This window comes from Sarcophilus harrisii, chromosome 6, assembly GCF_902635505.1.
Source record: "Sarcophilus harrisii chromosome 6, mSarHar1.11, whole genome shotgun sequence".
NCBI classification, from domain to species: domain Eukaryota; kingdom Metazoa; phylum Chordata; class Mammalia; order Dasyuromorphia; family Dasyuridae; genus Sarcophilus; species Sarcophilus harrisii.
The window spans coordinates 220,328,671-220,346,715 of NC_045431.1; the positions used below are offsets into that span (position 1 = coordinate 220,328,671).

Below are 18,045 nucleotides of genomic sequence, written 5' to 3' on the forward strand. Positions count from 1 at the left end.
TTGTGTTTAGTTTCTTTCTTCTGGGTGTGATTAGGTGGATATTAAAACTTGTCAACTGCAACTGAATTTTAATACAATTCACTAAGCATTTATTAAGTGCTTACTGTGTACTAGGCAGCATGATAGGTTTTGGGAACAATCCAAGCCCTGCCTTTAAGGATCTTACATTCTACTGAAGAGCTCCATCCTTGACTGATACTCTTGTTAAGACCCAGCCCCTCTAGCAGATCATGGATCACAGCTTTAGAACTGGTGAGCAGGTCCTCCCGACTCATTGGACAAGTGTGATGACTGAGGTGAAGGTCTTGTTCAAAGGCACACAGTAGTAAAAGGCAGGGCTAGGATTGCAATGATAATAACCACATGTGGCATTTCCATAACACAAATCCTGGAAAATTTCTTTATGAGCGGGATCTCACTCCATCCTCACCACAGCTGCTATTCTTTATTATACCTCCTTGACAGATGAGGAAACTTCAGTCAAGTAGCTTGCTCATGATCACAGAGCTGCTCAGTATCTGAGGCAGGGTTTGGTCTTGGGTTTACTGATTCCACATATAAGGGCTTGATTTGAAGCTAGGTCTAGACTCCAAATTCAGTGTTCTTTGCACTGTACCACAGCTGACTGGAAGACAAAGAAGGGCCCACCAACAAAAAAAGGGTTCACATAATACCAAACAGCTCCAGACCAGAGGGGACAAAGAAGGCTAGTGGGGAATGGGAAAGTCATCCCTAGATCAGCCTCTCATTCTTTCCAAATTAGGATTTTAGGGTGTTTTTTCCTCTTTATTTTTTAAGGTGGTATTATTATTAAGTTATTTCTGCCTACTCTGCCTTAAAACAACCCTATTTCTCCAGGTTTTCTTTCTTCAATCTCAAGCCTTCTTCTTCCCTCCCTCTGTCCCTTTCCATTTTTTAGAGTTTAACTTATTATTTCTTTTTTTTCCCCTCTCTTTTTTTCCTCTCGGGTAAGTTGTTCATTTAAATCCTTTCTCTCTGCCCCTTCAACTTAATTTAAGTTTTAATTTGCCATTACTTTTTTTTTTAAAAGGATTTCCTTATTTTGCTCTTTTCATGAGTTCTTTGCCTTTTCTGGCTTTTCCCAAATTTTTATTCTTTGTTTCATGGTCTTGATAATTATCCATTTCTCCAATAGCCTCATCACATCATTTATCAAAATAATGCTCCTAAAATTTTGAATTTCCTCTATTACTCTCTATAGATACTGCTCCCTGCCCTTTTCCCCCATTTTGCCTCACTTAGAAGTAGCCATTCCTAAAAAAAAGGTAGAGAGGATAGAAGTTTTGCTCCATGGAAGAAATTTCCACATATCCCTGATCACAAAACCCAGTTCTGCCTCTTGCCCTCCCTGCACTCAGTTGTTCAGTAAAGTTATTGCATGTTTACTGTGGTTGGGCTTTGTGCTAAGCCCTGGGGAGATAGGGATAAAAGACAGTCCCTCCTCTCGAGTGGGTCATGATCCAGTGAGGAAGAACACAAATAAATAATGTATAAATGAGATAGTCCCAACTCTCAAGTAGGTCATGATCCAGTGAGCAAGAGTACAAGCAAACAATAATGTACAAATGAGATGTAGACGGGACAAATTAAAAAGGACAGAGAAAGCATTAGAATTAAGAGAGTTTCCTGTAGAAGGTTCTACTTTGGGGCAGCTTGTGCAGTAAATAGAGTACTAACCCTGAAGTACTGAAGTCAGAAGGACCCTAGTTCAAATCTGGCCTCAGACACTTTATACTAGCTGGACAAGTCACTTAACTCCAATTGTCTTGGGGGTGGGAGGGATGGTGCTATTTTAGCTTTATAAAGTATACTAGTATATATATATAAAGTATACTAAACTGAGGAAGAACACCCATATTGAATGGTTTTTATCTGGATGAGGATCTAGTATAGGAGAGTGAAAAGGGATCGTTGGGTAGGAGAAGAAGCAGAATTGAATGATGTTCCCCAAACTTGGAAGAGAATATCAAAGAAAAATGGTGATAATTTTATTTGCCATGGAATTTTCTCTCCGGAACCATGACCTCCCACCTTTTTGGGTGCCAGTTGTCCTTAGAAGCTCCTATTCCTCTATTCCCGAGAGGTGGTGATCTCCCTGAGAATTAAATAGCTGCAGATTATAGCCATTGTCATGTCCCCATCTTTACTTGGGACTTGGAGGAAGCCAGAGATCAGGAGGCAGAGATGAGGCAAGCTTTTCTGACCAAGGAAAATGCCTTGAGTTTAGAGATAAGAATGTCTTGTTTGGGGAAAAGCAAAGAAGCCAGTGGAACTGGATGGAAGAGTATGTGGGAGGAGAACGGGTAAAAGAAGACAGGAAATATGGGGAGGGGCAGTTTATTAAGGGCCTTGAATGTCAAACAGGTTTTTATACTGGATCTTATGAGTGATATGGGTCCACGGGAGTTTATTGAGTAGGAGGTACCATGGTCAGGTCTGTGCCGATTGGAAGACAAACTGGGTTGGAGAGAGACCTGAGGCAGGTATACTAGCAGGCTATTGTTAGAGTCTAGGCAGGAGACAATGAAAACAGTGCCAGACTGATGGCAGCTTCAGAAGGTGAATGAGCAAGTTCAAGAGATGTTATAAAAGTAAAATTGGGCAGGCCTTGGACACATTGAATGTGGCTATTGGGGAGGAGGAGGAAGAATGAGGAGTCAAGGATATGACTTCTAGGTCATAAGCCTGGGCACTGGGAGGATGATGGTACCTTCTCTAGTAATAGGAAAGTTCAGAAGGGAGGAAACTGTCAGGGAAAGGGTGAGCAGAGTTATGGACATGCTGAGTTTTAGAAGTCTACAGGACAACCAGTTCAAGATGTCTAATAGGTAATACAAGACAGGAACTCACCAGAAGGGTTAGGGCTATTTTAGCTGGGACTTGGAGGAAGCCAGAGAGGTCAGGAGGCAGAGATGAGGAGGGAAAGCTTTCTGGGTCAAGGAAAATGCCTGGAGATTAGAGATGAGAGTGTCTTGTTGGAGGAAAAGCAAAGAAGCCAGTGGCACAGGATGGAAGAGTATGTGGGAGGAGAAGGGGTGGAATAAGACAGGAAATGGGGATAGGAGCCTATTTGAGCATCTTCTGCTCTGATCCATGGCAGTCGATGAAATCATCAAATGATCCAGAACTGAGGAAGAACACCCATATTGAATGGTTTTTATCTGGATGAGGATCTAGTATAGGAGAGTGAAAAGGGATAGTTGGGTAGGAGAAGAAGCAGAATTGAATGATGTTCCCCAAACTTGGAAGAGAATATCAAAGAAAAATGGTGATAATTTTATTTGCCATGGAATTTTCTCTCCAGAACCATGACCTCCCACCTTTTTGGGTGCCAGTTGTCCTTAGAAGCTCCTATTCCTCTATCCTGAGAGGTGGTGATCTCCCTGAGAATCAAATAGCTGCAGATTATAGCCATTGTCATGTCCCCATCTTTACATTGTGGGTATGTTCTTCAGTGAGACCCTCTCCATCCACTGAATCAAGATTTCTACCTTTCTTTCCTTCCATTTCAATCCCTTCTTTCACTTTGGGCATTCTTTTGTAGCCCCTCTTCTTGCTGAGAAATTATTGGAATTAATTCCTCTTTATTTTTTACCATTGACTTCAATGGACCACATCACTCAGTCTCTTCCATCATCTCACCCCGTGTGGGCACGTTAGCATTCTGCAGTTTAATCTCATAAGATTTATTGATTGATTTGTTGTGAGACTTAGGACATGATGTTTCAGACTGGTTGCTATGTTTCTTACTGTCGCTTTTATCTTTATTGCCTTGTATATTTTTAGAAAGAAATGTCTTAATGATTTCTCTATTATTACTTCTTTTTTTTTTTAACCCCATAGGTGTCAGTGGTTTCTAGAGTTGGAGTAGTTTGTTTCATTTCTTTGCAGTTACATTTATTTACCTTTTCTGTGTTTTGAATTCTTTTCTAATGAATAATCTGTTAGCAATGTGTTTTATTGAACATCCATATTTTTTCACTGATGGTTAGGCTCTGTTTTTAGGATGTGTCATTTTGTTCTCTTTTATTTTTCAAAATATATTTTCCCATCCACTTATGTGGTTTGTAGTTGGTGCAGAATAGTCTTACATTATTCGAATTTCTTTTCCTTTATATTTGAAGGTCTTTCTCTTGGTTGCTTGCAAAATTTGTTTTTTTGTTGTTGGAATTGTTCAGTGTAATCATTATGTGTCTTGGCTTTTACAACACAAGTATTTTGTTGTTGTTGTTTTTTTCAGGAGGGGAGGAGATTCTTTAAATTGATGTGTTTTCTATATTCAGGAAATTTTCTTGTATTATTTCTTGCATCAGGGTGTTCATATATTTTTAAACAGATCATGTTCTTCTGATTGGCTTATAATTTTTAAATTATCTCTATACATCTTGTTTTCAAAAATAGCGTGTTTGACTTGTGTAGGGATCATGTGCTTTTTTAGTGTTCTTGCTTTCTGCTTTTCTTCCTCCAAATTGTCCTTCATTTGGGTAGATGTTTATTCCAATTAGTTATTTTCTCTTTTGCTTTTTTTGGAGAGATATTCCATTTGTGGATTCTAGGGGATTTTGTGGATTTTTTGTTTTTGTTTTTATTTATTTTTTTTGTTTCTGTAATTATTTCTGCTGTGGAAGGCAAAATTTCTTCTGTTTTACTTGAACTTCTTTCAAGAATCTGACCTCTTTTGAATCACTTGGAACGTCTTGCTCCCTTGAGAGTCAATATTGTCTTCTGTTTGATTTCCTTTGTTCTGCAATATTTACTAAGAGACATTTGCAGTTATTTGGTGTGATGATCCTGTCTTTTGTTTTAATATCTTTCCTATTGACTTTTTCTGCTTGAGCTCTAGCTTCTTAACTGAATTTTCCTTCTCTTGGGATCTTTGGTAATTTTAGTTCAGCCTCCTCCCTCCCCTTATTTTCCTTATCGTCTACTTTCTTACTCCTTCCTCCCCGATGGCAGTTCTCCAAGGAGTGAACCTCAAAGTCTCCTCATCCATCTTTGCCAAATTTCTTTTAATCAGCCTTTGTCTGGCTCATCCTGGTTAGATGTCACTCCTTTCTGCCCTGGTTCTCTCATTCTCTGGCTGAATGCTACTGCCTCGGGTAGAATATGCTCCTGCTTTCTTATGTACTCTCTCTTCAGGGGCTGGACAGAATTGAGATCTGCTGCTTATTGCCACAAAATGGTGGGATGAGAGTAAGGGGCTAGAGATCCAGGCAGAGGCTTTAGTGGCGGCAAGGAAATTGCTGAGTGGATCCCAGAACACAAACCTGCCGATTAGATTGAGTTTAGTACCCCAAATATTGTTTTGTAGGCCCGTTGTATTCCAACCCATAACATTACAGGTCCAAATGGGATTTTTGAGATACTCGTAGCTCCTAAGAGGTCCTTTTGAGACTTTTCAGCAATGGCTTGACTCAGGATTGGAAATCATGTGCTACGGCTATAATAACATCATCCAGTCCCATTTATAGTTTTACCAAATACCAGCACACTCCCGGTCTGGCCTTCATCCACTTTGACAAGACTAATCCAATGCATAATGTGAGCAGATTGTGTCTCCTTGTAGATTTAGAATAATGCCTTAGGGAAGTAATGACTCAGGATTTCATAGTTGGAGGGGACCTCAAAGGACATCTGGTATGGGAATAGGACTCACATGTCCATAATATCATCCATGGTTATTTTACCTTCATTGAGGGCAGTTAGAGAGACTTCACTGGAAGATTTTGTTCACATACAATACTTGTCCTTCTAACTTGCTTTAGCATTAGTTTTGGGGGTGTCATATTACTCCACTAACTTATATTGATTTTAGAATTTATTAAGATTCCCAGATCTTTTTCATTGTTTGCAATTCTTCTAAACATATTTCCATTTTCATCATGCTGTGCAAGAAAAAGGAGATCAAAAGGGAAACAAAAACACAAGAAAGAAAAAGAAAAAACAAACAACCAATAATGAAAAAGTGAAAATACTCTATTGTGATCCACACTCAGGCTCCACAGTCCTCTTTCTGGTTGCAGAGGCTCTCTCCATCACCAGTCTATTGGAATTGGCCTGAATTACAGTGTTGATCATCAGAATTGATCATCACATAATCTTGTTGCTGTGTACAGTGTTCTCTTGGTTCTATTCACTTCACTTAGTTCGTGTCTCTCCAGGCCTTTCAGAAATTATTCTGCTGATCATTTCTTATAGAACAATAATATTCCATAACATCCATAATTTATTCAGCCATTTTCCAATAATGGGCATCTACTCAGTTTCCAGTTCCTTGCCACTACAAAAAGGGCTGCTACAAACATTTTTGCACATGTGGGTGCACTTTGTATGATCTCTTTGGGATACAGACCCAGTAGAGACACTGTTGGATTGAAGGGTACGCACAGTTTTATAACCCTTTGGGCACAGATGAACATGTTTTAAAACCCATTTTGATAACTGGATTTTAATATAATTGCTTTCCCTTGTAGTCTATGTGTTTATCCTATGCATTTAAAAACAATCTTCTGAGAAGGCTGTATATACTTCTGCCTGAAGGATCTGTGACACAGGGAAGGTCAAGAACCAATGGACTAGATGGCCCTTGAAGCCTCCCCACGCTCCCAGCTACTGTCACACTCCTTAATGTTCCTGGGTGTTCATTCCACGAGAGCCTGCAAAGGCCGGGTATTTATTTCTTCCTCTCCTCACTCTCGAAGCCCCTTGAAGAGCTGCTGAGGACGAATGCCAGAGAGTACCCACAAGGTTGCAGTAGGTAGTTATGGTTGGGATCTACTGGAGAAAATCTTACTCTTCAAGATGGTAGGCCTGGGACAGATAACACCGGGCAAGGGCCACTGGAGAGGAAGAAAAAAGGAGGAGAGTCTTGTGCATGGAGATTTTAATATGTCCAGAGATCATGGTGACAAGTGGGATGGTGAATGAGCTTCCACAGGAAGCTTAGTAGATTAGAAATTGCATTGCTATGGAAGTAGTGAAGTTGTAGACAAAGGGTAAGTATCTAGCAGGGCATTCAAGGGGCTAACTAGTCCATGGGGTAACATGAATCATTTTAGGGGACCGAGATCTTCCCATTTGATTCTTGAAACCAAATCATTCTAGGGGAGGGGGAGAAGTTAAGCAGTAGTACAAATTACTTCAAGGAGAAAAGGAACAAACTCTTATTAAGTGCCTACTGTGTGCCAGATACTATAATAAGTGCTTTATAAATACCTCATGTTCCTCATTACTAAAACAAGGTGATTACACCAGCTATTTATTGTCCTGAGCCTGTGGTCCAATGGCTCTCCCTTCATTCTCTTTTTTCCAAAAATCCTTTCTTCAATCTTTCCCTCTCCCCTCAATCTGGAATTTGTATCCAGAAACAAGAGGGTGATAGTCCTATTGTATGGCATAGCAGAGTTCTGGATTTAGAGTAATGAGAAACTAGGTTCAAAACCTGCCTCAAACACTTACTAGCTGTGGGAGCCTCTCTGGCCCCAACATCTGTAAAAAAATTTTGGCATATTGCTTTTGAGAATAACATACAGATGTAAATATACAGATGTAAAACATCTGTGAAACTCCTGGGGTTATTATGAGGATCAAATGGAATAATTTGTTTAAATTGCTTTGTAAATCTTAAAGTGGGAGGCAGTTATGATTCATTGGGTCATAATAGAGCTCTCAATTACAGAGATTCTTAACCTGGAGTCTATGAATTAAAAAAAAATATATGTTTATATAAATATATATACACACATATATATGTGTGTATGTATATAATTTTAATGATATAGGATATATTGTGTCATAATATAATGAATATATAATATATATCATATTAAACATAGTTAATATTGCATTGTAATATATATTATTCAATGCTATTATCACACTGTCATATATACTATTATGTATAATTATGCATATGTGTATATATTCATTATGTCCTATTATGTATAATTATTTATGTATGTGTGTATATATGCATCTATACACATTTATACTCACATATTAAATATTCATAATTCGTACACACAATATTAAAGTTGTGTTTATGTATACACACACACACACACATATATATATATAATATATATAAACTACTGTAACATGATTGGTTTCCTTTGTCATCCTATGCATCTTATCTGCTCCATCTAAAAGCATTGTTCTGAGAAGGCTCTTTAGTCTTCCACAAACTGCCAACATGGATGTGGATGTGTGTGTATGGGGCGGGCATGGCTGAATTTCTGACACAAAAAAGACTTAGGACCCCTGAGCCAGTCCCTTCATTTTTCAGCTGAAGACACTGAACCACGAGTCGTGATAGGATCACATATTAAAAGAAATCTCACAGGTCATTGAGTCCAGTCCCCTAATTTTAAATCTGAGGAAACTGAGGCAGGCTTAGGGAGGGTGATATTCTCCATGTCTCCCAGAATTTCCTCACAATGCAGCTGTCTCCCGGTGGAGTTGTCTCGGCGGGAGCTGATGAGTTCATTCTCACTGATGGTGTTCAAGCAAAGACTGGACATTGATAACAGTCATATGGTCTGTCAGTGAACCTGCATTTATTAAATACCTACCAGGTACTGCACCAGGCTGTGTTGCAGAGGCCATTATTGCTTAGGTTTATATTGATTTATATGGACCAAAAGCTGTTGGGGTCCTTCCTAAACCTGACTGGCTATGATCTAGTGATTGTGGTCTCATTCATTCTATAAAACTGAACTTTACCTGTTTAAAAAAAGAAAGATGGCTAGAATAAATAAATCTGCTGCTATTTCCCTCTCATTTCATGTTCCCTATGAAAGCTTTAATTCTTTTGAATTGAGTTAGAGAAGAGATAGATAAACTTCTTCACATGGAGCTCTAAACATTGACGAAATGTCAGGTTGGGATAAAAGAAAAAGAAACCCCCCCTAAAAAAATTTAAAATTCAATATTTAAACACAAATCAATGAGATTAAGCTAAAGCCCTTGAAAATTTTTTTATAATCCACCATGATTTTGGCATATTGCTTTTGAGAATAACATACAGAAACATTTTCACATTAAATATTTTATTCACATTGTTTACAAACTATCCGTCTGGAAAAAAATGAATCCAAAAATAGATTACTTTACAGTTATTCACATTTTTCTTTTAAACACATTAGTTTTTGAGGTTAACCTTTTGACCACTGTAGTTTTCGTCATATATCACGGCTCTGAGATGCCTCCCTCCTTTGGCTCGGTAGCTAGAAGACGTGGCACAGACCACTGAATTATGGGTCGCTGAGGATGAGCAAGAAACTGTCGGTGCAGACTTGACCTCCCTGAAGTTTGTTGAGTCAGTGTTCCTTCACTTTCACTATTTTTGATATGGCAATCTGGACTTTTATGGTGGGGGAGGGAGACAAATCAAGTAGTTAAACAAAATAAAACTGATGCACCTTTTGATTGCCTTTAAATAATAGGACTTTTCCAGTTATGTAAAAGTTTGATGTTTTTGTCACAAAAAGATCCAAAGAGAAAAGATTTAACTTTTTAGAACTTAGTTCAAAGTGGGAGAACTCATCTCCTGTTGATTGCATAGGAACAAAATTTATGATATTTGGTAGGGGGGAGGAGGAGAAAATATTTATTTTTCAGTTAATGAACCCCTTGCACACCCTCATTCCACTCCTAGTCAAAATTGGGCAGGAGAAAGGGAAATTTCAACAACAAATATTAATAAAGTCAATTGTAAAGGTCTAATATGTTTAGAAAGATGCTTAAAAGTTTATTTCATGACTGGAAAGATGGTTGAGAACTCTACTGACCACCTCTGCTAAATTTAGTTTGTATCCTGGATTCATGGCTAAAGCTCAATTTTTGTAAAATTTATTTTTCAAACAGCAAAATTCCCTGACATTGGAACAATAGCTGATATTCACATAGCACGTCGAGGTAATAGAGTACTATATCTGCGAAACCCATCGAGTCCCCACAACAACCCTGTGAGGTAGGCAGGCAAGGTCTGATAATGCACATTTTACAGATGAGGAAACCAAGAGCCGGAGAAGTGTGACTTGGCCAAAGTCTCACAGTTGAGACGTGACTGGGTCCTCCGACTCGAATCTCTCCATCAAGTCGTGTTGACTTAGCACATCTTTGCCCAGCTGCTGATTTCAGTCAAGGAAAATTGGAACTAAATTCCTCTCACCTGTAGTTCATTGGATTCTGTCTCTAAGCACTTTGTTCCTTGGGATCTACCTGGAAGCTCTTGAAGAGGAGCTGTGAGTGAGTGAGTGAGTGGCCAGGAGCTAAACCTAACTAGGAGTTTCTGTAGGAGGGTGGGATGGAGGAAGGAGCTCCCTTGGGGTACAGCTGCCAGGAGGAAGGGAGTGTGCATTGCTACTATACTGGCCAGTTGCTAAGGAGATGGGGGTGATGAGGAAGGCAGGGGAATGGGGTATAGATAGATGCCCGTTGAGTAAACGGTTGAGGAGGAGGCAACTATTGAAGGTGAAGAACTTTGCATTTTCAGCCCCTTTTGAAATTTCAAAATCCTGGGTTAAAAAACAAAAACCCAGTCCTATACTGAGTTTGGCTTTGAGCCAGAGATTCTGATTGTCTTTATTGCTCTCAAGAATCTTGATGAGTTAAAAATGATGCTTGATTTAAACCATAGGAGTCAATTATTGCAAAATAAATTTATCCTCCCTTAAATCATCCCTCCCCCTCACATTAGATTTCAAATAGCCTTATGGCTATCATGCAAAACAGTCGGCAACCTGTCAATCCAGATGGAAACCGATATGGAGAAATTTCACCAGAATGTATTCAGGTTAAAAAAGAGAGAGAGAGAGAGAGAGAAAGAGAGAGAGACTTTTAGATGTCACATGATGATTTTTTTAAGGGGGGAAATCCATAAAATGAGGCTGAGTGAAGCCGATCATAGCTTGTCTTCCTGCCAACCGTGTGCATTTTTCCCAAACTTGTACACTAACCTTCTGTCCACCCGTTCCAAAATTCCTGTTTTATAGTAGTATCTGGGAAAAACAAAGGGGAGGGGGAACAACAACAGAAAGGTAACTGGGGAGAAAGTCACAGCTGAGGAAAAAAGCTTACTACCAGTCAGTCAACATTCTCAAGCTTGGGGCCTCTCTGATGGGGCAACTTTATTTAGATTTCTTTTTTTTTTTTTAATCATGTACCTGATCAGCTTACACAGAAAGCTCTCAGATCCCTGTGTGATTGATCTGCCTTCTTCTTGCTCACAAACACGTATGTGTGTGTGTGTGTGTGTGTGTTTGCGAGACCGTCTGCCTTCCGAGAGATAGATCCCTTCTTTAAAGGCTGCCAGGAATGAGAAGCAAGGAGTGTCCTCTTCTAAGCTCTTAATCTAAGTGCCACCAAAAAAAGCCAGGAGCTCGGTCTCATGACCTTTCCATTCTAGAGTGAAAATGCCAGGAAAACAAAGTCATCCCTGGCTTATGTAACTGTGCCCAGAGGGGAGCCATGGGGCAGGATATTATCTTACCTTAGGGCTCTGCTCAGCTTTTCATAGGTCATCCTATCGTTTTTCTTCCTTTGTCCCCACATCTTGGCGAGGGCTTCCGATTTCACCACCCGAAAAATACCCTGTTCCCGATCCTCCCATTCCAAGATGCCACAATTCTCTTCGGGAGACAGGAGGAGGTCTCTCACAAATTCCCATAGGTGAGAACTCTGGAGGCCTTTGGGAGAAGAGAAAGGCGAAAAAACCAAGTTAGGTCCTCAATCCTCCAGAGGATTCATGGACTTGCTTTCCTTCCCCAGGGGCCCATTCATCCCTTCCTGTCCCTCTGCCATGCTTGTCCATGACTTCTCATACATCTGAGCCCATGGGGCCATTCCCTGATGTCTCCTCTGCTCCATCTACTAATCAGCTGCCAAAGTGATTTTCCTCAAGTCCAGGTCTGACTCCTTCCCGATATACTCTAGTGAGTCTTTGTCATTTGTAGCCCTTCAGAAACCGGCCCCTTGTTCTTCTCCTAGCCTTCTAACATCATCCTGCTCCTTCCATATTCTACCATGCAGAAATGCTGATCTTGCTGCTCCTCAAGCCATAATTTGAGGCTTTTTCCCTGATTGAGCCCAGCTCTACCTCCCAGTGTCGGCCTCTGGGCTTTTTTCCTTTCCTTCCAGGCTTTCTCTCATCCCACCCAATCTAAGGAATGGTCCTTATCAGAACCTTCCTTATCACTCTAAATATAGAATTAGAATGTGAGCTTAAGGGTCCCTTTACCTCTCTGTCCTAGGTTCTTCAAATAGTGTCTGGTACATAGTAAGTGCCTAATAATTGCTTGTTGGATGACTGATAATAATGAACTTTATTTTTTATTTCTCACCACGACACCAGCCCATCTTTTCTTATCATATAATTCCTGAACAACATTTATGCACCAGACACATGTAGTCACACTGGAGAAAAGAGAGGTTTGCTTTTTAATTTGAGGATTCTCCTTTAGAAAGAGCTGACCTGCAGAGTTCCCTGTAAGTTACTCAGTTTTAGGGAGCCTTAGACCCTCAAGAGCACAGATCTGAAAACAGATCATTTGGATTTGCAGGCTGACTTGGCTACTTACTAACTGTGTGATGGTGGATAAGTCACTCATCTCGAGAACATGGATTTAATGAGTAGAAGAATTGCACATGTTCAACATGTATTGGATTATTTACTATCTAGGGGAGGGGATACAGAAAAGAAAGAGAGAAAAAAACTGGAACTCAGGGTTTTACAAGGGTGAATGTTGAAAACTATCTGTGCATATATTTTGAAAATTAAAAAGCTTTAAAAAAAAAAAAAGAACAAGGAACCTTAGGTATCACCTAGTCCACCCCCCCCCCTCACTTTTTCAAATGAGAAAAACAAGACCCAGAAATTGCAAGTGCCTTCCAGTCATTTCCATCTACTGGCCAACTGCCATGCAAATGACAGGTAAACCATTCTAGCTTGCACCCTTGAGGGGACCGAGCAAGGCAAACCACTGCCTCAACTTTGACTATCTCCTGGTTCCAAATCCAGGCCCCTCTCCACCAACATAATGCCCGGGTAGGGATTTCTGAGGCCGTCTTATCCAACCCATCCAGGTCATTCAGACTGTGCTCATCCCTCGTGATGAGGGAACCCCCTATCTCCCAGGGCAGCCCAGGCTCCTCTGGGAGAGTTCCTGGTTACAAGGTTTTTCCTCATCCCAAGCCCAACTGGAATGCCAGTGGGTATTTGAGCTCCTATGAGGTGAAGGGGACCCTAAAGGGACATTCGCCTTCCTTATGAAGCTTCCCTTCCAGGGGCATTTCTAATGGCACTTACTTGATCTGCCGTGGTTATGGCTTTCTTGATTTTTTAGGCTTCCTATTTTCAAACACGATGAGTCTGCAGCTGTAACAAAAGGTGAGCATTAGGGAATACGAGAGAAAGAAGGGTCCCATGGGATTATGGGGCTCGCTCTTGCCCCATCCAAACCAGATTGGGATAAGGGAGAAGCCCTGTCCAGGCCTGCTTAACCCACTGTTGCTTCAGTGCGATGGCTCTTGTCCAAAAGAAGTTGGGTCTAATTGCCGAGACCAGGGCGAGCAGAGAAGGAGTGAAAGCAGAGGTTGCTGGGGAGGTTTGTTTGTTTTCTACAGGTTTGGGAAACTTTGGAGAATTTCTGAGGCCAGAAAGAAAGCTTTCCACAGTTTACCGCTGGTCCTTGGTTGGGCCAAGAGTTTTGCCAGGTTCTGTGGGGTTGGAGGGCAGGGGGGACTGAAAAGCAAACAATCCTTTGCTCCAAACTCACAGTCCTTGAGGAGGTCTGACATAAAAGCAAGAGAAGCTTAAAAACTCTTCTGAACCATAATAACACAGTAGGTCTCAAAGTACTGAGTCACCCTCAAGTGCTCACTCTCATCCCCCCAAATTTAATCTGCAGGCAAGGTCTATCGATCTCAGCCTTGCAACATCTCTCCGATTCTCCTTCTCTCCGATTTGCCCCCTTCTCTCCTCTGAGACCATCATCACCTGCTGCCTTCATCACCTCAAGCCAGGATTACAGCAACAGCTCTTAGAGAGTCTGCCCGCCTCCACTCCATCTTCCATTCAGCAGCTAAAGTGATTTTCCTAAAGCTCAGTTCTGAACATGTCACCCCCTACTCAATAAACCCCAGTGGCTCCCTATTGCCTCTAGGATGAAATACAAAATCCTGTCTGGCATCCAAAATATGGACTCTTCAGTCCTGGTTATTGTGCTCCATTTCTCATCTGTGGACCTTTTCTATGGCCGTCCCCACGCCTGGAACCCTCTCTCTCCATTTTCTCCATCTATCTTTTCCAATTTCTTTCAAGGCCCAACTAAAATTCTACCTTCAGCAGAAAGCCTCTTAATTCTAGTGCCTTCATCTTAATTATTTCTTTTTTCTCCCATATATAGATTATTTATTCATATTTATCTTCATTCCCTCCCTATATTCCTCTGGGAGCAGAGATGGGGAGCAGGGATTCTTTTTTCTTTATATCCACATTTTCTTTGTAGTAGCCAATTAAAAAATCTTCAGCCTATTTGCCTCAGTTTCCTCATCTGTAAAATCAATCAGAGAAGGATTTATTATTATTATTAAATTTGTTATTAGGAAAGATAGCAGATATGAAGGAATGGTAACCAGGGAGAAGTGTTTCCTATGGAGAAGGCAGAGGGGATGGTCATTTGCTAGATCTTCTGATGAGAATTACAGAAGAACATGAGCAATTCTCCCACCACCACTGCCATAGAGATCTAGTAAAGCTCAGGATGTGCTATTCTGTCATACTCTTATAATCTCCAGGAGAACAAACCCAATGTTGGCCTCCTTCAAACTTTCCATCTCTGCCTGTGTCTGTACAAAGGCGTCTGTTACAAACTATTCCCTTGAAATAAATAGTCTCTAGGTTTGGAGACCCCCCAGGTTGGGGTGGGGGTCTCTAATAATGTAGTTTCAACTGGGCTACCAAGTGAGATAGGATGTGAATAGACAGCCGGAGCCCTCCCATGATGCCCGTGGAAACATAAAGTGGCAGAGGAGAAGGCTTCTAATTTGTGGGAGAGAGGAAGAGGGCTTTAGCTACACAGGTTAGGTGAAGGCAGGTGACGCTCACAGAGGGAAAGCGGCCAGAGCCCAGCGCTCCAGGGATCCAAAGTCCTGCCCCTTCGCCTGATCCAAAGTCACATCTCAGCAAGCCAGAGCTGGGCAGTGTGGCTGACCTATCTGATGTTTGATCTTTTAACAAGAGAGAAAAACAGCTCAACCATAAAGATAAACAAAGGTGGATGATTAACATGTGGGCAGAGAGTAAATTGTGCTGAATTGCCGAAAGGAAAACTAGTTTTTATAAACTTCAAATATTTACATTATTTTTTTCAAAGATGAATATATATGTGTGTGTACTTATACATGTATATACACATACATACACAAGTGTTCATGTGTGTGTGTATACACACAAATGCACATGAAATGAGATGAAATAATAAGCATTTATTAAGCACTACTATATGCCAGGAACTAAGTGTTTTACAAATGTTAATTTAATACTCATTTAATTCAATACTCTCATTTAATACTCACAAAAACTGTGGGAAATAAATACCATTATAATCCCTATTTTAAATGACTTGCTCACAGTCACCTAGTTGGGACATATGTGAGTCCACATTTGAATTTATGTCTTTCTGATTCTAGGTCCAGCACTATGCTAACTGGATGTCTTATTTGTATCTGTATGCATATATATGCAGATGTCTGTGTACTGTTGAGTTTTCCAGTTGTGTCTGTGAACCCATTTAAGATTTTCTTGGCAAAAATCTTAGAGTAGTTTGTCATTTCATTCTCCGGCTCATTTTACAGATGAGGAAACTGAGATAAATAGGGTTAAGTGACCTGCCCAGGGTCACACAGTGTCTGATGCCGGATTTGAGTTGAGGAGGATGAGGAGCAGAGTCTATCTTCTGCCTCACCTGTGTATGTATGTATATGTACACACACTGTACCCCAAACATAGGGCATTAACAAAAATTCTTATCTTTATTGCAACTTCCTTGTTTATGGTGGTTTTTGGTTGGCAAAGTGCTTCTTTCACAACAATCTCAGGAGGGAGGTATGATATTAGTGAGCATTTTTATAGCACTTTAAGGTGTCTAAAGGACTTTACAAGTACTACCTCATTCTACCCTTTACAGAACCTAGAAGGTTCTATTATAATTTCTAGTTTTTACTCTGTCTATATTTTTTTTGTTCACCGCTGTTTTCAAGTTGTCTCTCCCATTAGACTGTAAGTTCTTTGAGGGTAGGGGTTGTCTTTCCCAGCACTTAACAGTGTCTGGTACATAATAGGTACTTAATAAATGCTTATTCCTTCACATATATTTATCTCTACACAGCCTGTATATATCTGCCTAGGAACTATTAATTATTTTAGAAAGGAGGAGACACAGAGGTGAAGCGACTGGACCAATGACCCATAGCTAGTAGGAATTAAAGGTGAAATTTGAAGTCAGATCTTCAATTATAAATATGATTAATGATATTTTTGTGTTTGCTTATTTTTTGGCTCAGCAAGAATGCCCATCCCCGTTTTACAGATGAGAAAAGGAGGCTTTTAGAGAGCGAGTGATTTGTTTCAATCGCCACAGCTAAGTAAGTGTGGGAAGGGGAAGATGAGCCCGGCCCAGCCCCCTTTCTTTGCCCTAGACTGTGGCTCTATCCCCTGGGCCGGTGTGTCTGGCTTAAGCTAAACCTCCTGGGAATGCTCTGGTGGTGGTTTGGGGGACAGCATGGAGACTATTCAGAACCACCGCCTTGCTTGGTGACCTTGGCCTGAGACTGGTTGAAGGCAGCCATGATGAGCTGAATCCAATCGAGCGCTGAGCACATAGTAGGTGCTTAGTAAATGGACGGAAGGATGGAGAGAGGGTGGAAGGGAGGGAGAGGGGGAGAGGAGGGAGACCGAGAGAGTAAATGATTGACTCTCCTGCCCCAGCCCCACCCCTGCTAACCATCCCTGCCACTAGAGTCCGATCTAGACCTGCTATTCTCCATCCTGGGGAGCGGGGCTTCTGAAAGCCCCTCGGAGCTCTGACTGAGCCCCCTCCCCAGCACCTCAGTAACTGGGCATCCGGCCCCTGCTTGGGAACTTGGGTGCCCCAGGCCCCGTTCCCTCCCGGGGCAGCCCGGGCCGCTTGTGGAAGCTCGGACAGGGACCGAGTCTTTCTTCCTTCCTCGGAGCCAACATCAGGTTCTCGAGCTCCCAGACGGACCAAGTCTAACTCCTGCCCGCCCCCGGCCCAGACGGAGCGCGCTTTCCTCTAATCTCACTCCGGGCTAAACCCCCTCTCCCCTTTCTCTGCTGCTCAAGACAGCCCGGAGCCTCTCCCCGACCCCCGGCCGCGCTCTCCCGGACGGGCCCGCGTTCGGCAACGATCCTGCCAAACTTTGCTGCCGAGGGTTAAACACGAGGCCCAGAAGCGGTCAGACCAGTGCCGAGCGCAGCACGTGACCCCCTCCCTCAGGCCGGGCCCACTTCGTGCGGTCCAAGACCGGGCTCGCTCGTTCGGCTGCCGGGGTGCGCCAGTCCGCGGATTGCAGCCCATTAACCCCTCCCGGCCTTTAGGGTACGAACTGAGCTCTGGCCACCGCCCCTCCTCATCCCCCTTCTGCCCAGGCAACATCTTCCATTGCGACTTAGGGGTGGAACTAAAGTGCAAGGAGAATGTGGAGGTGCGGGCCGTGTGTGTGTGTGTGTGTGTGTGTGTGTGTGTGTGAGAGAGAGAGAGAGAGAGAGAGAGAGAGAGAGACAGAGAGACAGAGAGAGACAGAGAAAGAGACAGAGACAGACAGACAGACAGAGAGAGAAAGAGAGAGAGAGACAGACAGAGAGACAGAGAGAGAGAGACAGAGACAGAGAGAGACAGAGAGACAGAGATAGAGAGACAGAGACAAAGAGACAGAGAGAGAGAGGGAGACAGAGAGTGTGTCAGGGAGAGAGAGAGGGAGGGAGGGAAGGATGGAGGCAGAGTA

The 18,045-nt window shown here is 41.9% G+C and overlaps 1 protein-coding gene across 2 annotated transcripts in view; it reads right to left on the reverse strand.

Annotated features, from left to right (window-relative positions):
* Nucleotides 1-9,367: 9,367 nt before the first annotated feature.
* ELF5 (E74 like ETS transcription factor 5) overlaps nt 9,368-18,045 on the reverse strand; it is a 52,283-nt gene continuing 43,605 nt past the window's right edge. Inside the window, exons 5-8 of one of the 2 annotated variants that reach the window (XM_003773680.3) lie at nt 13,328-13,396; nt 11,513-11,708; nt 10,980-11,021; nt 9,368-10,763 (exon numbers count right to left, since the gene is read on the reverse strand). In XM_003773680.3, coding sequence (XP_003773728.2) covers nt 10,724-10,763; nt 10,980-11,021; nt 11,513-11,708; nt 13,328-13,396 — 347 coding nt within the window. In that variant the 3' untranslated portion in view covers nt 9,368-10,723. Of the gene's footprint in view, nt 11,022-11,512; nt 11,709-13,327; nt 13,397-18,045 lie in introns of both variants that reach the window. The other variant, XM_012552567.2, reaches the window with a different exon arrangement.